The 24,014-nt window shown below is 44.9% G+C and overlaps 1 protein-coding gene across 1 annotated transcript in view; it reads right to left on the minus strand.

The window, feature by feature from the left end:
• UNC13B (unc-13 homolog B (C. elegans)) overlaps nucleotides 1–24,014 on the minus strand; it is a 141,021-nt gene that overhangs the window by 5,011 nt on the left and 111,996 nt on the right. Inside the window, exons 15-37 of the mRNA XM_014531460.1 lie at nucleotides 22,701–22,775; nucleotides 21,974–22,193; nucleotides 19,483–19,710; nucleotides 18,728–18,869; nucleotides 16,673–16,842; nucleotides 16,098–16,213; nucleotides 15,629–15,792; nucleotides 12,823–12,973; nucleotides 9,928–9,996; nucleotides 8,431–8,520; nucleotides 7,974–8,102; nucleotides 6,386–6,513; nucleotides 5,296–5,381; nucleotides 3,847–3,973; nucleotides 3,501–3,597; nucleotides 3,135–3,278; nucleotides 2,745–2,822; nucleotides 2,156–2,233; nucleotides 1,826–1,914; nucleotides 1,431–1,583; nucleotides 1,198–1,321; nucleotides 1,033–1,089; nucleotides 678–758 (exon numbers count right to left, since the gene is read on the minus strand). Of these exons, the coding sequence (XP_014386946.1) occupies nucleotides 678–758; nucleotides 1,033–1,089; nucleotides 1,198–1,321; nucleotides 1,431–1,583; nucleotides 1,826–1,914; nucleotides 2,156–2,233; nucleotides 2,745–2,822; nucleotides 3,135–3,278; nucleotides 3,501–3,597; nucleotides 3,847–3,973; nucleotides 5,296–5,381; nucleotides 6,386–6,513; nucleotides 7,974–8,102; nucleotides 8,431–8,520; nucleotides 9,928–9,996; nucleotides 12,823–12,973; nucleotides 15,629–15,792; nucleotides 16,098–16,213; nucleotides 16,673–16,842; nucleotides 18,728–18,869; nucleotides 19,483–19,710; nucleotides 21,974–22,193; nucleotides 22,701–22,775 (2,796 nt within the window). The remainder of the gene's footprint in view (nucleotides 1–677; nucleotides 759–1,032; nucleotides 1,090–1,197; nucleotides 1,322–1,430; nucleotides 1,584–1,825; nucleotides 1,915–2,155; nucleotides 2,234–2,744; nucleotides 2,823–3,134; nucleotides 3,279–3,500; nucleotides 3,598–3,846; nucleotides 3,974–5,295; nucleotides 5,382–6,385; nucleotides 6,514–7,973; nucleotides 8,103–8,430; nucleotides 8,521–9,927; nucleotides 9,997–12,822; nucleotides 12,974–15,628; nucleotides 15,793–16,097; nucleotides 16,214–16,672; nucleotides 16,843–18,727; nucleotides 18,870–19,482; nucleotides 19,711–21,973; nucleotides 22,194–22,700; nucleotides 22,776–24,014) is intronic.

Below are 24,014 nucleotides of genomic sequence, written 5' to 3' on the forward strand. Positions count from 1 at the left end.
GGTTTTGAAGGACGGATCTATCTGGACAGCAAAGATATGAGATAGAAGCATTTCAGACAGAGAGTAGACAGAAGTGCTCTTTTATCCCCTCTGAATTCTTAGAGAACTTTATACCTATGACCTACCTCTCCCAAGTGCCCTGAATCCCAGTTCTCATATACCTGCCTTATAACCATTATAACCACCTTGAGGCTAGGAACCATCTTGATTCTTTCTGTATCACTCACAGTACAGTGTCTGGTGCATGTTGTCTCATTGAATAAATAAGTGGGTAGTAGAAAAAAAAATCCTTTGAAAACCCAAATGACTTTATATGAAAGTGAAAGAGGGGAATGTTAGCCAGATCTGGGGTATTAGGATCTGGAAGATTAATTCCCAGTGGAAAATATTCAGGAATGGCAATGAAGAGCTAAGTAAACTGAATGTGTGCAATTCAGAACCCAGGAATAAGTAAGTATTCTAGGTCCATGGTGAGTCACCCTAGACCACACAGGAGGTGCCTTTTTGGTTGCTCCCAAGTAGGAATACAGACATAGCAGAGAAAGAAACAGACATAAAAACCACTCTCTTCTGATGTGGGTGACAAGAGCCTGAGGGACACCTAGTCTGGCAGAGTGAAATGCCAGGGCCAAGAGGGTGTGGTAGTAAGACTGTCTGGAGGCAGGGGAGGTCTCCACCTTGATGGTGTCCAGGGCGAGGTCAAGGACAGCACACTGCTTTGGAGTGAGACTCCGTGTTTCCTCTCGCACCATGTGGTCCTGGAACCACAGAGAAAGCAACAGCATCAGGTCAGCTTTGGGCTGTCATGAAAATCTTGCCCTTACCTGCCAACCCACAGCTTCATGGCACTCTCCTTTCCCTCCTCTTCAGTCTCCAATGCTTAAATTTCCTTCCTTCCTTCCAGGCAATCCCCTCCCCCCACCAGCCTCAGAAGGACTCCACGTATCTAGAGCAGCGGTCGCCAACCCTTTGGACCTCACGGACCACCAGTGGTCCGTGGACCACCGGTTAGCGACTGCTGATCTAGAGTACCTTGAGTTTGGAAAGATGGCTCAGCTCCTTGGCAGCAGTGAAGATCAGCTGAGTGCCCTGGGCAGAGAGGGAATCAGTCAAAAGCAGAAGACTCCAAACTCGAGCAGGAAGCGTGGAGCGAGGCAAGGGAGACAGCAGAAGGAAGTTGAAGGGAAGTGTCCTTACCGTGTGGTCAGTGAGTGGGGGCAGAACAATCATCCTTTCCATTGTGTTCAATACCACCCGCCAGAGCTCCTTCAGCACACGCTTCAGGACCGTCTTCTCACACACAGTGGCAAAGAGGGTGAGGCTGCAGGCCCAGGCAACAGGTAAGGCTGGGTGGGTGAATGAGAACCCCCTCCCCAAGAGGCTCCTCTGCCTTGCTTGTCCCAGAGGACAGTCCTGAGTACTGTACTCACTTGCCATCCAGGAAGTCCATGAGAGGTCGGAGCACGCTATCTGCATCCTGAGCCACTGAGGCCCTGGCGTTGGGGGATGCATTCCCTGGGCCCCGCACCTGGCTCAGGATGTCGGCCATTTGTTTAATGCAATCATCAATCCGCACCTGGAAACTACACATGTGCCCATAGTGCAACCCTCTCCTTCCCAAACACACACATTGGCCCTGGAGTAGCACCAGCTATTCGATCCTACTCCAGAACACTCGTGGTACAGCTTCCAACAGGGAGAGCCAATAGGACGAGACAGAAGATCCACACACCAGCAGCTGGATGGATGGGTGTGGGGCAGGAGCTTTGAGATTCATCAGGAACCACATCTGGCTCTGAGGACTATGTGTTTTGGGGCCACTGACCTGTTTCCAAACACCACGCTGAGCTCATCCAGAACTGTATTCAGTTTCACCTGCAGCTCCTTCAGACTGTCGGCAGCTTCAGAATCCAACTATATCCACAGGAGGTGGGCTTGGCTAAGCTGGTTCAATTACCCTTGTCTCCCATCCTGTGTCCCGACTCCTCCCTCCTTGGGCTTTTACCCCAATGCCTACTCAAATCTCTCAGCCCAAGCCAGCCCAGACCCCAAGCTAAACTCCTGGCCTACACCCAGTCAAGAAAGTGTAGAGTTCTGTGGTCAAAAAGCTAAAGAACAAAGGGAAAGTACAGCAACTCTAACCCCTAAGACCTACCTCCTTGCCTCCCATGGCCTCAAACATTTTCTCCAGCTGGACCCTCAGTTGCTGCATGTTGTTCATCAGGATGCAGGGCTTTGGGGACAGATGGAGCTGCTAAGTCTTGGCTTCGTTTAGCACAGGACCCATCAGCCTAGGGTTCCTCCCTTTCTCACACTACTCCGAAAGCCACAGGGAAATTACAACAGGTTTTACATGTGTCTCTCCCTAAGAGATCTGGAACCAATTCAGACAATTCTCTATGAATGAAGACTAGAGCAAATGTTTCTGTTTTTAAGCTGGGTGGTGGGCCCCAGGTGTTCATGGTGTTATCCTTTAAAACACTTTGACTAGCTCAACTTTTTTTTTACACTATTAAAAAAGAGACTAAGCAAAAGTCTAACTTAGTAGAGGCTAAAGAACCAAAAGGAAGCTCAGATGAACTCCTAGTCAAGTTCTTATTCTGTGGCACAATATCAAGCGAAGCCCTGCTGGGAATCAGAAGTCAGGAGCATCACTCCACCCTCAGCTCTAAGAATAGCTTCAAAAGGAAGGATTCAAGTGGCTTCCATTCCCTTCTTCAAGGGTCCCAGGGCCGGATCCTCACCATTTTCTCTTTTGTGCAATAAGCTGGGAAGTTCTTTGATAAGATGTCTGCATACTGCATCAGCACCTTTCTGATGGTCTGAGAAAAGAAAAAAGGAAAGAAGGAAACCTTAGCTCTCCCCACAAGGATCTTGCCTGAGAGGTCACACCTCTCATCCTAGAACAATACAACATAGAGGTAAAGTAGAATCTCACAGAAAGGACAAAGCCCCCTCTCAACCCCAGAACAGCACTGAGACAAACCCATCTATTCACCCTAGTCACAAACAAAGGATAATGGGGTAACCCAGGTTTTACCTCAAGGCCACCACAAAGAAGGGTTGAGCTCAGGCCTGTGACTAGGCTGTGAGTGGTGGTAGTAAGGGGAGGGGGAAGGGAGGGTCATGGTCACCTTAGTAAATCTCCTCATGTAGTGGGCAAGGATGTTGGGGTCTGGGCATTCCAGCTTTCGGATGATCTCAAAGCTCTGGTTGAGCTGTGTGAAGACGTCCACCACAGAGCAGGAAAAGAGTGCGTGCTCTGATGTCTGCTGGAACTAAGGAAGGCCACATACAGGGTCAGCATCTTCAGCGTCTACTTTTCTCCAAGTTCATAGGGTTCAAAAGGGCTCTTCCCAGTAGGGGTGGCTCAGTGGCCCTCAACCACCCTCCTTATGGACTCCTCAGGGCAGGAACAGCCAATCTATCTAAAGCCCAGGAACATTTGCTGACAGCTAATTGCTGGCCTCAACCCTGTGCAGCCCAAGCCCCTGACTTACCCCATCCTTCTTATCTCGTTCCAGGGCCCCATGTAGGAATTCCAGGGATACATCCTCATTCTCATCCAGCCATTGTAGGACAAACTGCTCAAACCACCTGCAGCCAGGAAAGATAATTGGGGCCTGGAGCTAGTTGTTGGCATATGCCATATGCCTGACAGCTCCCCCAGACTGGGATCTTCTGGAAAGTAGGACATGGTTTGACACTTTTCTCTTTCTATAGCAGTGCCCAGAACAGGTCTCAAGACTGGCTTATCGAACCAAATTGAGGATACTGGCCCCACCCCTACGCTAAGCCAGAGGGTCCCTCTTCCCTTCCCTCCATAGTGCCCACTTGATGACTCACGCTGGGTACTCAGGTACCTGCCCCTGGAGGGCAGGCAGATCCCGCACATATTCATTGTGGAGCCACTTCACCTTGAAGTGTAGGTTCATGTAGTCAGCACTCTTACACAGCCGGTCTTTCTCATGCTCTAGTGACAGGGAAGAAAGCTGGGTCAGGTCCTGGCAGTAGAGGCCTTGAGTTTTCTCAAGGCAGCTGATCCAGTTCGGCAGCTCCTCCCAACCACCTCCTCATAGCCATGTTCCCCCTACCAGGAGTGCTCTGTTCTCTAAGAGCCTGGCTCACTGGATAAAGTGTCGGCCTGTGGACCAAAGGGTTCTGGGTTTGATTCCAGTCAAGGGCATGTACCTTGGTTGCAGGCTCCTCCCCAGCTCGGGCCCTGGTCAGGGTGCATGCAGGAGGCAACCAATTAATGTGTTTCTCTCACATCGATATTTCTCTCTGTCTTTCCCTCTCTCTTCCACCCTCTCTAAAAAAACAAAAACAAAAAATCAATGGAAAAATATCCTCGGGTGAGGATTAAAAAAAAAAAAATGCAGAGATGAGCAGTTGTACATGACATGAATAGGTCACTGACAATACACAGAGACAGGGAAAACCAAAGTGGACCCAAGCTGACAGAAACTGCATTGAGCAGCCATGATGCAACAGAATCTTGATATAAACCGAAGGGTCCAAGAGCATAGCTGAGACCCTGAAAAATGAACTCTCAAAGAAGTTTGCAAATAAGAATAGTCAGTTTGGAAACCATGGATACACAGCCAGATAAGAGGCCCATCATGTTACAGAAAATGAGATGCTCATTTTGGACTTGAAAGGGTCCATAATTTCCAGCTGAATCTCCAAAGCCTTCTGGAAAATCTAGGACAAAGAGCACTCATAGCTTGCCCAGAGTCTGGAGCACTGGCCATAATCACAGGTTCTCGTCATCTACCCCCTTTATAGAAGAGCTTTCAAGGAAAGCCAGGCCAGGCAGCCCCCAGTGTGAGAAAAGAATCCTATTTATGTATTTAAGGGTCTATGATTCGTTAACGCTGTAAAGATAAATTTCCTAAGACTCTTCTCCAGGAAGTGAGCCACTTGTGAACACCCAGATGGGAGGAGCTGATTCCTGGGCTGGGAAACTGTAAAGATAAATTTCATAAGACTCTTCAGGAAGTGAACCACTTGTGAACACCCAGATGGGAGGAGCTGATTCCTGGGCTGGGAAAGTCTTAGGCAGGCACTTGTTCTCAAGCTGAAGGAATGAACCTATAGCCATTTACATTATTCATTTGGCTAAAGCTTTGTCTACCCAAGACCTCCTGAGGCCTATCACTCACTATGCCCGAATCCCTCTATTTCTCACTGTGTCATTCACCCTGAACTTGCAGTTGCTGGGAGAGGAAAGAGAAAGCAAACCAGGTGCTTGGACAAGGGGCCTGCAGCCCACTGCCTTGGGCACACCCTTACCCTCCAGTGCATATTTCATGTCTTGGGCAAAAAGTTGCCACATCACTTCTGCGCTGACTTTTCCCACATTCAGCTCCTGAGGAAACCTGGATGATGGAAGAAGGCCCAATCAGAAAACAAAGCAAGAACTATTTGATTTTATTGATTCCAAGGCTAATGTGCCCAGTTCTCAGAGGTCATATTGAAGAGAGGAGAAGCCTAGGAAACAGGGGTAGACTCACTCTGGAAAAAGGGGGTTCGGGGTCAGTCCTAGGACAAGTGGGGGCAGAGAATTCCCTCAGGCAAAATGGGCCCAGGGAAAGGATGCCCAAAAGGCAAGGAAGTAAGACCCAGAGGAGAAGGTTTGGGCTGGAAAGTAGGCCCAAACTAAATAAGCTGGAGGAGGAAGGGTAAGAGGTGGGCTATGAGGTGGCCCACTTATTCAGAGCAGACAGACACATACACACATGGTCTCTGGATCCCCTGGGACTCCTATTCCCAGAGGACTCTCACTCCAGGGAGGCTGGTGCAGTCTGGGCAGGGCCCCCCATTATGTTTCCACACCTGTCTCCAGAAACAGCTACCCAGACAGATACAAGGGACAGAGGGACAGACGGACGGACAGGAAGAAGAGGTGGCACTGCAAACATACAGAGATAGGAAAGAAAGAGGCTGTTAGACAGATGGACAAACCAACCACCAACCAGACAGGGCCGAGTAGGGTGATACTCACTGGTTCAGAACAAGTGTGTAGGAATTCTTATCTTCCTCTATGATTGACACAATGAGCGTGATAAGTTTGGGCCAGAAATCCAGGTTCCGAATGCTGGGCCCTTGTTCCTCGGCAGGTAGTTCCTGCTTCTTGTTCCAGAAGAGAGAGTTACAGACAGAGTCAGAGTAGAATGTAAACAGTGTCTCTAATCTTCCTTTCTTTCCCCTCTCCAAGCTTCTTCCTCTAGAATCAAGTACCCTTCCTAGAGTCTGTCTTCCACAGGACTGCCCCTGATATGTCAGAGGTGACTACTGGGAGGTCCTTGGACACAAAGAGTTCGTCCCGGTCCCCACTTCCTCAGAAGCTATGGGTATTGTGACTCCTTGACCAAAGTCTCACTGGTTCAGAACAAGTGTGTAGGAATTCTTATCTTCCTCTATGATTGACACAATGAGCGTGATAAGTTTGGGCCAGAAATCCAGGTTCCGAATGCTGGGCCCTTGTTCCTCAGCAGGTAGTTCCTGCTTCTTGTTCCAGAAGAGATAGTTACAGACAGAGTCAGAGTAGAATGTAAAGAGTGCCTCTAATCTTCCTTTCTTCCCCTCTCCAAGCTTCTTCCTCTAGAATCAAGTACCCTTCCTAGAGTCTGTCTTCCACAGGACTGCCCCTGATATGTCAGAGGTGACTACTGGGAGGTCCTTGGACACAAAGAGTTCGTCCCTGTCCCCACTTCCTCAGAAGCTATGGGTATTGTGACTCCTTGACCAAAGTAAGCAGCCCCTCCAGTCTCACTAAGTAGGTCTAGTTGCATGTGACCCACACTAGCAGCCCTCCTCTGAAACCCAGCCCCCACCCCCACCACATACATGCACATCTCAGCTCTGAGAAACTACTTCAAGTTTTGCAGGAGCTACTGAACAGACCTAGCATGCAGGTTGGCCTAACTGCCAATGGGTTAGGACTTCCCTTAACCCCTGGAATGTCCTTATGAGGAAGAACTGCATCTAGGAAGCTACTTGCCTAGCTGAATAAGAAAAGGCCTTGGGAAGCCAAGAATACCCAATGGGGAAAAGATAGTCTCCTTAATAAACGGTGTTGGGAAAACTGGATATTCACGTGCAAAAGAATTAAATTGGATTCCTATCTTATACCACTCACAAAAATTAACTCGAAATGAGAAAAAAAATACTATTTAAGAAATCAAGAAAAATATACAAAGTCATCAGGCACTAAGTTAGGATGCCAGCATAAAATAGGCGAAATAGGGCAGCCTTTCAGAGGACATGTCCAGCTGTGATATTCAGCTGACCAATATATCTCAGAAGACCATGCAGTGCAGAGAGAAGTGGTCAAAGGAAAAGTTAAATTTATATTAGCCAGTAGTCAGAGAGACAGCTATAGATCTTAAAGGAAGGAGACTGAAACATAGAAGGATCCATGAGTCAGAATAAAATTAATCTTGGGGGAGAAAAGACAACACTGGGATGGACTGCAAATTTACCCTCTGAAACTGCTCAAATTTTACTCATTTTCTTAAACTAAAACTTACTGTTCCCACTGTTGTTCAACTCAGTTATGACACACCTGGTCCCTGTCCATCCACAAATGTCTCACATGGTCTAGATCAGTGGTTCTCAACCTTCTGGCCCTTTAAATACAGTTCCTCATGTTGTGACCCAACCATAAAATTATTTTTGTTGCTACTTCATAACTGTAATGTTGCTACTGTTATGAATGGTAATGTAAATATCTGATATGCAGGATGGTCTTAGGCGACCCCTGTGAAAGGGTCGTTCGACCGCCAAAGGGGTCGCGACCCACAGGTTGAGAACCGCTGGTCTAGATGGTTCAAATCCTACAAAACTCACTCACCCTCAAGAACATTGGGACTTTGTCCTGAACTCCCTTCTACCATGACCACAGCAAAGGAAAGCTGAGGCTCCAAGAGCCACTGACAGCTGGTCCCACCTGATCCTGAACCTCTTACCAGCTGATACTGGTGGCTGTACAAGTCATGGCAGTTGTTGAAGATATACTCATATGTGGAGTTCAAACAGGCCTTCACACAATCCTTTACCACCTGGCTGGCTCTTGGAGGGCTCTGCAGTTCTTGCACCTGCCAATTAAGAAAAGGAATATGGGTCCAGGGTTGTGCTCACCTGGGTGGGGATCTTCTCCTAGAACTACCTCTAAACTAGTCCAGATTCCTTCATCCCTCCATGGGTTCCTGGACCTTGCCCTGAATTTAAATTGCCAAGATATCTGATGGGGAGAACTGCCAAGCCCATCCTTATTGATCCATTGTGTTCATCAAAGTAACTCAGGGAACAAATGTATGGAAATGTGGGCTTAGAGGAGATGATTCCTGTAGCCTCACACTGTGCCAAATTATTCTTATTTTCCATATCCCTGTGGCCAGGTCCCCAGACCAATTCATCTCTTACCTTCATCCTGAAGAAAGTGATGCTGGTCAGCAAATCCACTGTGGACTTTAAGTCTTGAAGCCGCTCAGGACTCCCAGCAGGGAAATTATTCTGTTGTAAATCAAGCAAATGCAAGAAAGGAATAGAGAAATATGAAAGCCTTCCCTTCCAGAAGTAATGAAATAAAAAACTTCCCTAACTGCTACCCACTGGAATTTTTCCTAGTTGAGATGGACAAAAAAGCTGTAAACTGAGATAGACAGGCCTTTGCCAAAAGCAAGGGCTAATAATCCCAGCCCAGAAAGCAATGCTTCTTCCCCCCAACCCTACTTCCCATGCAATGTGTGTGCATTTGCACAAATGAACACACACGCACACACACACAAACACACACACACACACACACACACACTTACATACACACACTTTTCTTGGGTGAAGATTCTTACACCCAAACAGTAAGTTCTTCAAAAGTTACACTCTAACTGTATATCCTGGAATATAAGTGTAGCCACACTCCAGACCAAGACCTGTACTTCCTGTACAACGGGCTCCAGCTATTCCTCTGTTCTGGAGCCAGCAGATGGCAGAGCTCTGAGCAGAACTGCTTTTGGAGTGAGTTCCGTAGGATGTTCCGGCCGTGCTTCACTTCATCCCCTTTGACATGAGTTTTAGGAAGAAGTTGCCAATGACAGCTGAAGGGAGATGTTGAGCCACTCCCCATATTAAAAACCACTTATTTAAACCTTCCTATAGCTACTTATATGCCAACTATAAGATATACAGTCAACTCTCCATTATTCGTGCAAATGGAGGGCACTAGAAGTACAGATCATTAAAACCTCATTTATTTTTTTTTTTACTTTGAGGTTATTTTTATACTTACTTTTTAATGTGGATATATTGCCTGTCCTGGAAATTCACAGCAATTTAAAGCAAGTAATGAATCCATTCTAAGAAGATTTAACTTAGGAAGAATTGAAAAACTGCCCCTTTCCCTGTCCTGCCCATTCCAGGTACCCACCCTCCTACTATATCTATTTCCTCCCTCCATCCTAGGAATGAGATGACTTCTGCTACAAATTACTTGCCCAAGCCAAGCTGCTCTCTCTCTACCCTTAGCTGGATTCTCATACCTCCCCTGAAAAGTGAGGAGAATATGGGATAATGCAAGAAAGAAACATAATTATCTAATTTTTAAAGGGGCACTACTGGAAGAGATTTATCCTCAGGAGACTCCCTAATGAGAATATCATCAGACAATTTTGTAGAGTTAAGTGAGTGGGGTTGGAAAGCCACTGTCTTTAAAAAGCAGCCACACCTACTGCTATCACACACTGCGTGGTCCTTGGAGTTTGCAGAACCACAGGTGTCAGTGGCATTGGCCATGCACATGGGTGTGATGACGCAGACCAATTTTCCTTGCCTTCAACTTTTATAGCCAAGAATGGCGTACAGTCTCTCTAGACTGAGCTAATATTATCTCTTACCCAGCCCCACAGCCATGTCTTCACTCACCCTGTATGTAGAGAGGTCAATTCTCAGGGAGTTGTGGAGCTGGTCCAGTAGTTTCACAAATCTCTCTTTCTGACAGTGGGAAACAAATAAAGAGAAATAATCTGTTTCTGAGCTCCTAAAACTATAAAGAAACTGAACCACCTCTGGGTGAGGAGGAGACATTGGTTGGGGACACATCACATCCATCTCTCCTCATGAGGAGAATAACAACATGTAAGGGAGAAATACAATTGGTGGTCTCTGTTCCATCTCTTAGCAGCTCTGTCTCAAACTGGGCAATCTTTTCACACTGGCAAGGAGAAGGCAGTCCCTGAGAGGGAAAACTGCTCTTTCTGTACAAGAGTCAATAGGAGATGACTAGAGAATGTAACCTCCATCCCTTTGAAACTCTAACTCATCTTAGTCAAATAAAGGGAAACTCCAAACATTCTCCAACTTGTTCCTTAGTCTGTGGTCTCCTGACTTATCTTGGGGTAGCTCAGACGAGTTAGTCACAACCCAGCAGTAACAATGGGAGGGAGAAAGAGTGATGTATTTGGAAGGTGATCAGGTAGTCTTGAGTGGCTTTCTCTTTAAACCACATCTACATCATTTCCCTCAGTTTATATAACATATACTAATTTAATAGTTGATTTTTAAAAAAATATATTTTATTGATTTTTTACAGAAAGGAAGGGAGAGGAATAGAGAGTTAGAAACATCGATCAGCTGCCTCCTGCACACTCCCCACTGGGGATGTGCCCGCAACCAAGGTACATGCCCTTGACCAGAATCGAACCTGGGACCCGTGAGTCCACAGGCCGATGCTCTATCCACTGAGCCAAACTGGTTAGGGCATAGTTGATTTTTATAGGAAAGGTATAATTAAATGTGGAATCACATGCCTATACGCTGTGGCATAGCACTCCTAGAATGCATATATTGATTATATTATACTAGAGGCCTGATGCACGAAATTCGTGCAAGGGACTTGGCCCTTGCAGCCCCAGCTGCGGCCACCCTCTACGGGGCAATCGATCTCGGCCCCACCCGCCGCCCACTGGTTGTTCCTGAAGGTCATTCCGGAAGGTCGTACTGCTGGTCTAATTAGCATATTAGCTCTTTATTATATAGGATTAGAGGCCCAGTGCACAAATTCATGCACATTGAAAAGAAATTAATTAGAAGAAATATTTTAATATTGCTATTCGCCCTTTCTCTATACTAGTAATAGAAGTGTCAAACAAATTCACAATCGACAATGACAGATCGAAACACACACATGCGATTGGCACCAGTGAGAGCTTTATATATATAGATAAACTTGCTTAATTAGACCTGCTTTCTGATTTAGCTAAACTTTTTCCAGCCCAGTGAAGTACCTCAACTTCTCTTTCAGGTAATTGTCAGCAACACAGCAGTAAATATCAACACGAAGCAGATTATTATTGTAGATCACGCAGGGAGAACAAAGGGTAAAACATTTAACTACAGCAGTGTTTGACTATATTCTGTGCAGTGAGAAAACCTGAAGTCATTGTCAAGGTCCACCATTTCTTACTTCTTTTCAGTCAGGTCAAGTTTCTAAACTTTCTAAATCTCTGTTTTCCGGCTAACGAAAAGAAAACAGGATTCTACCGAGTCTCCTATCTACCTACTCCAGGACTTCTGTGAGGATCAAATGAGATGAGGCATGGGAAAACGCTTAACAGGCATTTGGTTAAAGTGTAAAATGTTTACACTTGGCTATAAAGCAAGATGTGTTCCTGGGCTGAAGAAACTCCAAGGAGGCTAGTTGCTAGGAAGAGGAAGCTGGGCGTTGCTATGTGATGTCATTACCCAGCGCCCACAGCCACTGTTTTGGGCTGGGCTGGGCTATGGGCCACATTTTGTGCCATGGGGTCTTAGCAGCATTGGCTGCAATTTGGTGGGCTGTCTCTCTGGGGTGGTGGCGGGGCCCGTGTCCCACTTGGGGGAAGCCCAGTGTTGCTTTGTCAACGCCAGGTCCACGATGCCATTTTTTTGTAAATGGCCAGTGCACGTCACAGCAGCTCCTATGTTGAGCGTCTGCCCTCTCGTGGTCAGTGTGCATCATAGCGACCGGTTGGAGAGACACTTAGCATATTAGCCTTTTATATATATAGATATCTTTGAATATTAAGTCAATATATAATGGGACATAACAGAATGAAACAAAGGCTTAATCAATGATATTAATTCATCTATAGAAAGACTCTCTTTAATAACAAGAAAAAGTTGTTAGGTCCATAAACAGACCTAGTGGATTTGGGGGTATCAGTGATTTTATGCCTAAAGAGGTCATTTTTGTGGTGGGTCAAAGATATTTCATCTAATTTATATTTAAGTTATGTCAGGTGACATTCTGAGTAAAGATTCGACTTCTCAAGTACCTTAACATAGGAAAGGGCACACCCTGAATAGAAAAAAACAGTCCAGACACTAGAAAAGTGATAGGCTGAGTATACACTGATATTCTTGCTTAGGCAATAGTCTCATATGAATTTAAGTGGTATGAATCTGTCAGAGAGAGACTGAGTAATATTAAGAAAGATCCATTTGTGGACCTGTAGGACTAACGAACATGATGATTCAGCCACACTCTTGGCCTAGAGAGGTTCTCCCTGAGCCCAGGTGTGCCCCCCAAACCATAGTGATGCTCTTTTTCTCTCATTTATCTGTGTCTGAGGAGAGTCTATTAGTAAGTCAACATATCCATAATGAAATAAGAATAGTCTATCAGCATCGTCTGCATACTCATAAGGAAACAAATTCACCTATCTAGGTGGCATCTATCTGAATTTTAGGCTCATCAACCAACTCTACAGTATTGACCATGAGAAATCAAACTTTGTTAATTGATAACAAATGGGTAGATATGTTTTATATCATACTCACCCCAAAGTTGGAGGCTGCGAAGCGATCAGATGCAGAGACATTAGTGGAGGCAGTTGTGTGGGCATAGTAGGCATTGATGTTGGCGAGTAAGGTGCTCATCACTGCTGGCACACCAGGACACATGTACTTGGATGACAAACATGCAAAGTGCCTGAAAAACAGCACCCTCAGCCTCAAAGACTCTTCCGGGCTTTCAGGGGAAGACAAGTAATTAAAAGATCTCACTGATGTGTATAAAGCTTCCAATCACCTTGATATAAAAGGATCTTCATAGTTCATTTATTCAAATACACATTCAATAAATGCCTACCATGTGCCAGGCCCTGTACTAAGTACTAGAATCCAAAGATGTAATAGCCCAGCCCTGGCCGGATGGCTCAGATGGTTGGAGTGTCATCCCATACACCAAAAGGTTGTGGGTTTGATTCCCAGTCAGGGCTCATACAGGAGGCAGGCAATCCATGTTTCTTTCTTTCTCTCTCTCTCTCTCTCTCTCTCTCTCTTTCTCTCTCTCTCTCTCTCTTTCTCTCTCTCCCTCTCTTTCCTTTTTCTTTTCCTTCCTTCCTTCCTCTCTCTCTCTCTCTCTTTTCCTCTCTCTAAAAAAAGATCAAAATAAACATATCCTGGGGTAAAGATTTTAAAAGCCCACAAAGATGAGATGGCCAGGCAGAGAAAGTATTAGAAAGTAAGTCAATAATTCAAGGTGTGCTATGCAGAAACACCATAGAAACATACAGGAAAAATCACCTAAATCAGAATGGTTCAGGACTGGAAGGATCAGAAAAAGGCTTCCCAAAGAAGAGATGGTTGAAACAAGTCTTAAAGGATTAGTAAGAATTAATCAAATGAAGAAATGTATACACAAAGGGAAATAGCATACAAAAAACAAATATATTCATGACGGAGTGATTTATTTGGGAAACAACAGTTTGGCTATTGTTAAGGTGTCTGATAGAGGAATGCCAAGAAATGCAAGAGAAGTAGGTAGAGAATAGATAATAAAAGAGTTTATCCTAAATGCTAAAGTAAATTTTTAAACAAAAGTATAGTGTGATCCGATTAGTCTTTCAGAAAGGTCCCTTTGATGATAAATTGTAAAGAAAAGACTAGGATAAAGATAAGAATAAGACAGAAAGATCACTTGGAGAGTTACTGCAATAATTCAGAAAAGAAGCAATGAAGCACTAAATAGAACAGAAAAAAGGTTAAGAGCACAAACTCTGGAGTCAGACTGTGGGTTTGAATCTCACCCCCACCATTCACTCTCCTTGGATAAATTACTTAAAGTTCTCTATGTCTCAGTTTTCTTATCTGTAAAATGGTTAATAATGATACCTACCTCATGGGGTTGATATGACTATTAAATGAGTTCACATTTATAATATGCTTAGACCAGTGCCTGACACATAAGGAAATGCTATATACAAGTTATTATTATCATTATCATTATTGTTGAGCTATAGTAATAGTGATAGATTAAAAACATTTTTAGGAGATAGAAACTAGAGGTTTTAGAAACTGGATGTTGGGAGTTAAAGATACAGTAGCAAGTAAAAAAGAAAAGTTTAGGCTGACTCCTAAATTTTTTTGGACAACTGCATAGAAAATCATACCATTTACTCAAATAGAGAATATACGAAGATAAGCATATTGGGTGAAGACAGTGCTGATTTGGAATTTAGGCAGGCTGGATTTACAATGCCTATGGGAATGAATACCCAGGAAGCAGCTGAAAATGGATCTGAAATTCAGGAAAAGGCCTGATCTGGAGAAAGTGACCTGGGAATCCTGATCCTAAAAGTAATGGTTGAGGTCACAGGTTGGGATAAGATCATCTAGGGAGAGCGAACAGATAAGAATGTCAGAGGACCATTCTTAAACCTCATTGCTCACCATATTTCTTCTCTTCGTCTATACTGAACTTCTTGTAATTCCTTGATTGTCCTTTGCTCTGTAGTATCTGAGTACCCCAGTAAATGCCCTACCAAAAGTGCCCTCCCTCCTTTTCTGTATTTCAAGATTTAGTTCAAGTGTCAACTCTTTAATGGCTTCCTTCACAGGCCTCCCCTAAAATGCAGATGCTCTCATAATACCCTGGGATTATTTCTATCACAGCACTTATCACACTGTATTGTAATTGCTTGTTTTCTGGTCCATCTCTTCTGCTAGAATAAGTTCCCCAAGCACAGAGGCCCCATCTTACTCATCTTTGTGTTCTCAATACCTAGCACAATGTGTGGCACATAGAAGGAACTCAATACAAATTTCAGAATAAATGAGTACAGCCAGGGCAACAGTTGCCCTCTGCTTACCTAGGGCTGCTTCCTGTGCAGCCTCACCAATAGACAAACTGTACTTCTCATAGTAGATGGGAATTCTATTATAGGAGGAGTCCTGGTCAACTCCAGCTGCTTTCCCTACAGTTCAGTGCCCTTTCCAACATCCACGCCAATCTAAGAAAGCTGGTCTGTCACACACATATAGATGAGCACACATGCCCTATCTCCTCAGGCCTGTGATGTTTAGGCAGGTTTGTCTTTGCATACCCTCCCGTGCCCTTGTCCCTTCTGTCTGAACTCTGGGGTAGACAGACAAGTACCTTCTTCCTGAGTCATTGATAAACACACTCCCTTTATACATATACCCTCTTTGCCTTGGGGCATACACGTACCTGACTTAGCTCAGAGAGGGAAGCAATGAATCACTGCATATTACCCTGCTAAGGAACTGTCTACCATATCAGTGTGCCTTCATTAGCCACCCCAAGGGTTAGTAGCCACATCCCAAAACCCCAGGAGAGTCTCACGTCATGGCCTGATATATAGATTCGATGCCATAGCGCATAGCAAATTCATCCACAATTTCTTGGGCAGTCTCATCAAAGTACACCTTCCAGGCATCGTCTCCTCGGGCCTCAGGGATCTGGACTCCTCCATTGCCCTGAATGTCTGTGAGGTAATGGAAAAGGTTCTGCAGAAGACAGAGCAAAGGAAGGAGTTAAGTATATAGTTTAAAAAAATCTGGTGGTAAGGTCCAGGGTTTCTCAGAAATTCTGTCCTTCAGGTCATCGCTCAGTTCCTCCTGTGGCCCTAGTAGGCTGTTAGTGAAAGAGAACTGAGGCTGGGACTGTTACTTGGGCTGTCTAGTAGCACAGTAAGCCAAGGATAAAATAAAAAACAGGCTCCAAATCTTCAACCATCTAGCAATCCTATTCATTATCAAAGGCCCCTCCCAGCATTGCTTTCTAGCACCCCATCTACCAAGAGCTGGCTCACCTCATGGAGACACGTGTACTGCACATGATACGGGGCAACCTTCTCCTCACCCTTGATTTCCACATTGATTTGTAGTCGAATAGCCCCTGAGACGGCTGATTTATCTGTCCTCTTCTCTAGGAAGGAAAGAAGATGGAAATTGACACCAATGCAACTACAGACAGCGTGGACAGTTACCACTCTGGCTTAACCCAATGAAAAGGAGGCACTAACTCCAGGGTTCACCTAACAGGGTGAACTCACTCGAGTGACCATATAGTCCACAAACACCCCAAATATTCCCAATAGGAACCCTCCTGTTCCATTAGAAGAATATGGAACTAAAGGCACTGGGATGTGTATGAAGATTAAAGGGATTCTTGAAATCTGGAGAATGTCCAGCCAGAACGAGTTCAAGCCACACCCACTCCTCTGTCCCCCATCTTTACCCATGGTCGGTTCTCTACAGGGAAGGCAGGTTCTGCATAGAGGTATGCTTTAGCAATTGAGTGGTAGTTTTGGTAGACAGCATTTTCTCTAAGTTCCTCATTCATTCTCTCCCTTCCCACCAACTTTCTCTGGTGCTGTTTCCTCACCCAGGTTGTACCAGACATCCATCTCGCCACTCAGTGTCCGAACCTCGATGATGGTTTGGCCAAGAAAATCATCAGACTCTCGCTTTAGCCGCTGCTTTACTCTCGACTTGATGTCATCATCCTCATCCCACACACGTACCTTAATCCGGTCAGAAGAGTTGTGGCACTCACTGTGACAGAATTAGGCAGGCTCTGTTAGGGACAGACCCAGCAACCCCCATTCCAATTCCCTCCCAAAGCTCCATCAACTACACTTGAAGCCCTAGAGAGGCAGAGAAGGAGTTAGAGAACAGTGGTACTAAAGTTCCACAGGAGTCAAGCTATCCCAGCAAATGGCTCTTCATTCCTCAGCCTGGGTGGCTCTATATACCATTATCCAGTCCTTGTTGCCTTGGGATTAAAAAAAAAAAAAAAAAAAAGAAAGATTGATGAATTTAAAGATTGACATTATTTAAACAGAAACGAAATTAAAAAAATTAAAACTGTGAATAGTCTAAGAGGTCTGTGCAGTATCATCAAGTGTACCAACAGCATAATAGAAATCCCAGGCAAGGCAAGAAAGAGGAGGAAACAGTAGTAATCAGAGATAATTCTGATTTCCTGTGCAGCTAGCTATATCAACAGCACCCAGAGGAAAACAGCTGGACAGATGCTACAGAGCCCTAGGAAGCAACTGCTAGTTCCCTCTCCAGAGTTAGTAAAGGTGTTAATGTTCATGGCATGTCCACCTTGTCATATCTACTTAACTTTCTATCTAGCTCCTCCATGTATCTACGTATGTGCTTGGTGAACTTCTATCATTCTTTAATACCCACTTGAATGATCATTTCCTCTATGGTGTTTGCTCTGGAGAAGGGAATTTGCCCAGGTCCCAGCCCCTTCCACCTCTTTCCCAAACAGTTGCTTTCTGGGTCCTGTTGCCTCACCCAAAAGTTGCACTTGACAGAATTTGCTGCTCCTTTCTCTGTGTTCTCATAATATCTTTGCATGTTCATTAAAATATAATAGTATAACTACTGGTGTACTGATAAAATAATAAACAAATCAACAATGAGCTTCTTGAAACCAGAGACTGCCTTATTCATTTTTAGATACAAAATATCATGTACAGTGTCTTGTACAGAATAGGGGCTTGATGAATAGTTTACTAAATGGATGAAAGTGGGAAAATTGACAACAGAGTCAATTCATTTAGAATAAATCATAAGAAGGATTCAAGCAAGAACCATTCAGATTCTCAAAAAACCAAGTGATCCCCCAGTAACTACTGCCTCTGGATTGGAGAGTGATTTTACTAGGCCCCAATCAATCCCTTTTCACATGAGTTCTCCAAGGAGCCAACAGAAGGTCTCTATATGGCCAGCCTGCTTAGCTCATCCAGACTTCAAGTCCTGGTCCTGGGCCTTAGGGGTGTGACAAAGCATCTCGATTCTCCAGACATTAGTCCAAATCCCAGACTAGAGCTTTCAACAACCATCTCTTACTATCTTATAAAGTAGTCTAATAAAGTGAGATAATAGGAAAAGAATTGGTGGGATTGGGAGTTGGGTGGGAATGGGGGGAGCTGAGGCAGAAAGAAAAGCAGAGCCCTTTTAGGTAAAATGGAAACTCCTCCAGACTGCTTATTTCTTCCTTCAAGCCAGAAATACCCAGTTGTAGGACAAGGACATTTCTTCCCCATTTCCCAGAATAGCCTAACCTTTCCCAGGCATGGTGGCAGTGCTGGGAGGTACACAATAGGGTGGTCAGTCCCTGGTCCTGTAACTGAGCAGTAGTAAAATCTTTCTAATGCTAGAAAAAGCAGTATGAAGTGCCCAGGATCCCCGTTAATAACCCTAGTTAAGATAGGGTTTGGGTAAAGTAACCCTGATACAACAGTCCATGAGAAGAAAACCAGAAAAAAATGGCTGCTGCCCAACTAAAGCATGTGAGAAATGGGTTTTCTCCACTGTCTCTGCCCCATCCCTCTTAGGGGCCAAGCCCAGAATAACAGGATTTAGTGTTGCTCCCCAAATATACATAGTACCAGGTAAGACAAAGACCTCTGTGACTTACAAATGGAACTTCTCCTCCCAAACAGGATTCAGATTCCCAAAAATGGTCTTGGTACGCTTCTTGGTTTTACCCACTTGCACAGTCACATAAGGGTCACTGGATCCTGTCTTGTCCTTGGCTTGCAGGCCCTGAGCACACACCACTGCAACCCAAATACATAGAGGAGACTTCAAAGTATGCTCCAGAAGTCAGAAATCCTCCAAAGCATGACTCATACATTCTCCATCTTAGAAAAGCCTCTCTCTGCTTCTTGCACAGGAACTCCTCCAGATCTACCTTTTGTCCCAAGCCACCAGTCTTTCCTTCAAAGCCTAGTTCAAGAATCTCAGCTCCCCATCAAAACCCTAACTGACCACTTACCCCTAAACTGTTCCTTATCGTCTCTGATGGATGCACCCTTCAGCCACATCCACCCAGCTAATATAATTAGTCCCTGGTTAACTATTTCCTGATCTCCTACCAGTCCCTTCTCCTCCACCCCCAGCTCTTGTATTATCAGATTGTCAATCAAGTCCATAATATCAGATTATTACCAAATCCTTCAGTTATCACTCATATTGTTTGCAGGTGCCAGTCTTACCTCTCCCAGCCTCCTAGGAGAGAAGGAGTGATGAATAATGAGGCCCTCTTTCTTTCCCTCAGTTCTGTCTTCTTTCTTCCCAGCCCTCTGGCTCCTTCACACTCAGGTGACTTCTTCCCTAGGCTCCTCTCCATAGCCTAGCGCTTCCTGTCTCCTTACACTTAGGCCTACTCACCAGTGATAGTAATCTTGGCCGACCATTTGGAGGTGCCATCCAGTACACTCTGCTTCACTGTTTTCATCTGTTGCACATGGGCAACTTTGCTCACAGTGAAGACATCCCGGATAACTTCAAAGATCTCAGGCTTATTACGCTCTCGGATCTTCATGCGGTCCTTCATGGCCATGATAATGTTCTGGGTCCGGTCCTCAGCTCCATGTTTACAGCTCTTTTCTGCAGCCCCTGAAGGATGGCCAGAGACAGAAAGTAAGATAACCAGCAGGCCATCTATAAGATTAAGGGTCAGATTGAGGAATGCAGTCTGGGAGAGGTCACTGAGGAGTGGAAGCAGCTTCGGAAGACTGAGATATCTCTGGGAAAAGCTCATCACTTATGAGGCCTGCTGAAGTTTAAAATGCAATTCAAGCCCTGACTGGTTTGGCTCAATGGATAGAGCGTCGGCCTGGGGACTCAAGGGTCCCAGGTTCGATTCCGGTCAGGGGCATGTACCTTGGTTGCAGGCACATACCCAGTGGGGAGTGTGCAGGAGGCAGCTGATCGATGTTTCTCTCTCATCGATGTTTCTAACTCTCTATCCCTCTCCCTTCCTCTCTGTAAGAAATCAATAAAATATATTTTTAAAAAAATGCAATTCAAAGGATAGCAAAAACTTGAAAAATGTTATGGGGGTTTATTATATTATTCTATTTTGGTATATGTTGAATTTTTCATTAAAAAAAAAAAGAAACAAAAAAATATAGCTCAGTCTGCAGTTGGTTTTATCTTTCTTCCACCTAGATGGTGGTTGAGACAGATACTCTTCAAGTCTAAGGCTCAAATATCACCAATTGATATCACAGTTATCATGGAGGGGTGGTGGGTGGGCATGACAACTCCACCAATCTCATCCAACTTCCAAACCATGATAGAGACCCCAGAACTGGTCATAGCACACAGTTAAGTTCTGTCCCATGCTCCAGTGCCTTTAATCAGAAAATAGTTTGGTATGGTGAGAAAAATATGGCCAGACAGAGTTAGGTAACAGACAGAGTTAGGTTCAAATCCAGATTCCAGTACTCCTAGCTGAGTAAACTGGTTTCTTTTAAGAGAAGAAAACATCACTTTTCTCTCAGGGTTCTATGAAGCATTACATCAACATGTATAAAGCATCTAGCCCAGTAATGGCGACACGCGAACTCATTTTTTTGGTTGATTTTTCTTTGTTAAATGGCATTTAAATATATAAAATAAATATCAAAAACATAAGTCTTTGTTTTACTATGGTTGCAAATATCAAAAAATTTCTGAATGTGACACGGCACCAGAGTTAAGTTAGGGTTTTTCAAAATGCAGACACGCTGAGCTCAAAAGGTTCGCCATCGCTGAATTCTAGCCCAATGGCTTGCACCTAGCAGGTACTCAATAAGTGGTCACTGTTATTACTATCATCATTATTATCTTGGCAGGATGGCAAGGGCCATCATCACTAGCTGTGACCCCAGCCAACTCATCTCGAAGACTAGCAGACTTTCCCTGCTGCCCTAAGAATTATGAAAGAACACAGACTCCTCCAGTATAGTTCATTAACCAGGCTTCTCAGAAACCATCCTTCAGCTTTATCAGCCCTGCAGACTGATTCTTACCTCTCTCTATTCTCCAAAGGCTTAGGCCTTTACTACAAAACCTAGAGAAAGAAAAAAAAAGGGGGGGGGGGCCAACATCTGCATCCTAACCGTGGGAGGATGACAAGCAGGTTTTCTCTCCAGGGAGGCCCATAAAAAGGCATTTCATTACACTATGTGCTTCACAGAAACCTTAGGCAGAAGGTATTTGCTGATAAATGAAAATTGACCTGGGCTGCATCCATTTAGCACATCCTATGCCATGCTACGCCCTTGGATTGGAACTTCTGAAAGGCCCTTGAGAAAATCGACACTCTTGCTACACAGCAGCATTACAGAAGGTTTCTGGCAAGCAGCCCACTTGGCTGCTAGCAATTAATGCAAAGACCTGTTGTTTAAAAGCTGCATCCATAAGCATGGAATAAATGCTGCCTTCCCTGGATCCTAGGGTCTATACTTCAGGAAGTTGCTCTCTGAGGCCTAACACTGAGAGTTCCTCTCACAGAATTCTCTTTCCTCATTAGTTTTGGTCCCCAATTAAACATGCTCTAGTCATTTAGGAACTGTGGCCACTGTGGTGTGTACACTACTCAAGTGCAGCCTCTGGGATCATCTGAATCCTGAAGAGATTCTAGTTCCACCAAAGGGCCTTAGAAAACTCAAAGAATTCTTCCTAAAGGTGCTTAAGAAAGTGCTATAAAACCAGTTATTTGGAAAGGCCATGCACTTGACTCAGGGCTCTACATTCTCTGAAAAGGAAAGAGCTTCAGAATGAGGTAGGCGGGAGGAATGACGTCCAGCCATCCTAGCTCTTATCTGACAGATTACTCTGGAGAGGCCCTGCCGCTCGTGCTCCCCACCCCTCATCCCACAAGAGCACTCACGCTGTAGGCAGTCGGCGTTGAGCAGGTCCTGGCACTTCTCATGGCACTTGACTCCACACTCGCTGCAGCGCATGCCCTGCCGGGCAATGCCCCAGAGCAGGCCTTCGCACTCGTAGCAGTAGGTCGGGGTAGTGGCAGTCCAGACCTCAAAGTTGTGGGGTGTGGTGCACGAGATGGGGTAGATTAAGGCCTGCAGGGTTTTCTTATACACATGGGATTTCTGAAAGATACATACCATTACCCACCAGTTACTTTACGTCTCTGATGGGAGATACCAGAATGAGACCTTGTAGGGCAATCAAGACCATGGTTTCCCCTCTGGTAGTAGAGAAGATGCTCTAGAATGACGCAGTGCATAGTCCAGCCTGGCAGAAAGAAGCCCCCATATGTTGTGTGCTCCAGGTCATGAAAGACAGGTCTGACCTGAATACTGATTCTGAGCCTTGCCCCAGCATTCAAGGTTTCTTGGGAAACATAGGGTTCTAGACCCACTATAATACCCCGAGTTCAGTGGTCCATACTCCCACATGAGACTTGGGCTTAACCCTGGTCTGGTCCCTCGCCTTTCCCAGTGTGGAAGACTGAGAGCCAGTGCTATCTATCTGTTCCATTAACGATGTATGCCCTACACTGTTGAGTTCTCAATTCGTACGGCTACAGAGGTGATCACCAGTGGATGGCTAGATCTTTAGGCCAGTGGATTCATGAAAGCCCAGGGGTCACTTACCAGCTCTTCATCCTTGAAAGAGGTACGGGTAGCCATTGCAGAAGTAATCCCTGCCTTCCGGGACTGGACCAATGACTGTAAGGGAAGACATACTGTCAGTCCTGGCTCCCACCAAGGACTGGCAAAGTCCTGGGAAGGGAGTTTCAGTGATCAAAGCAAACTGACTATAACTTACTGCCTTCTATTTTTACCCATGGATAATAGATAACAGCATCCCAGGTTAAGATCCAATACCCAAGGCCCTCAGAGGACTGTTCTAACAATATTAGAAAAGCACTTCTCTTAGGGTACCTATCATCCAAAGGTATCTTACCCCTTGTTTATAGAAAGGCAAAGAAAAATGAAAAGTTTAGAATTACAGTAGGAAGTAGGTCATTAAGAATAGAATAAACACACAACTCTGTCAGAGTTACATTCAAGAGCCATCCCTGAGAACGATTCCATGCTATCATCTATCCCCTGGTACCACATCATGCCCACACAATCCCAGGTGGCTTTAGATGTCAGCAGCTCAAATGAGCGGGGAACTACGAAAGTAAACGGGGCAATGTACCCTCAGCCAAATCAAGCAGGGCAAGGGGGTAAGTATGAGAACTAGGGCTGCGCCCTGCTAGCCTGTCCCTTGTATAGAGGGGCCTCATGTATGCCAAGCCCAAGCATTCGGGGCAGCCCATGAAGAGGCACATGGTTTCCCTAACGTAGTGGACACTGGGCAGACAGAATAAAAATATTAGTCTAAGCAGGAAGAACAGTTAGGAGGGGCCGGGTGGTTTGAAATATAGATTCTTAATAGTGGTTAGAAAGGGGCTCTGGAGACACTCACCATTGCCTGTGCAGAGGAAAGCAGAAAAAGGAACAACATGATGTTAAAGCTACCCCATGGGCATTAAAACCAAAAACACCTTCAGAGGCAACTGAGAGGTTCTTCTCTATAGTCCAATGTAGGAAACACATTCCAAAACTCTCTGCCTCTATCCAATGGAATTGTCTTCAATTCAACAGGTAGCCTGGGTGTAAGGCCTAGAGCTTCTATTAGAAGAGTTATGCCAGAAAGTGAAATATAGGAAAGATTAAAAGATGGAGGAGGGAAAATAAGAACTGAATAAGACGCTGCTATCCAAACAGTTAAGCAAAGAGGAGGTGGTGGGCAAGAGGGAGTAGAGAATGAGAAAAAATAGGGAGAAAAGAAAGAAAGGAGAGAAAAAAGGGGAGACAGAAGACAATGAAAGACTGTAATAAAGAAGAGATAGCATCAGAACGTATCTTCATCCAACCAGCTTGATGAAGAGTTGGTGGGAGAAGAGGTGCATTTGA

This window comes from Myotis brandtii, unplaced genomic scaffold (assembly GCF_000412655.1).
Source record: "Myotis brandtii unplaced genomic scaffold, ASM41265v1 scaffold806, whole genome shotgun sequence".
NCBI lineage: Eukaryota > Metazoa > Chordata > Mammalia > Chiroptera > Vespertilionidae > Myotis > Myotis brandtii.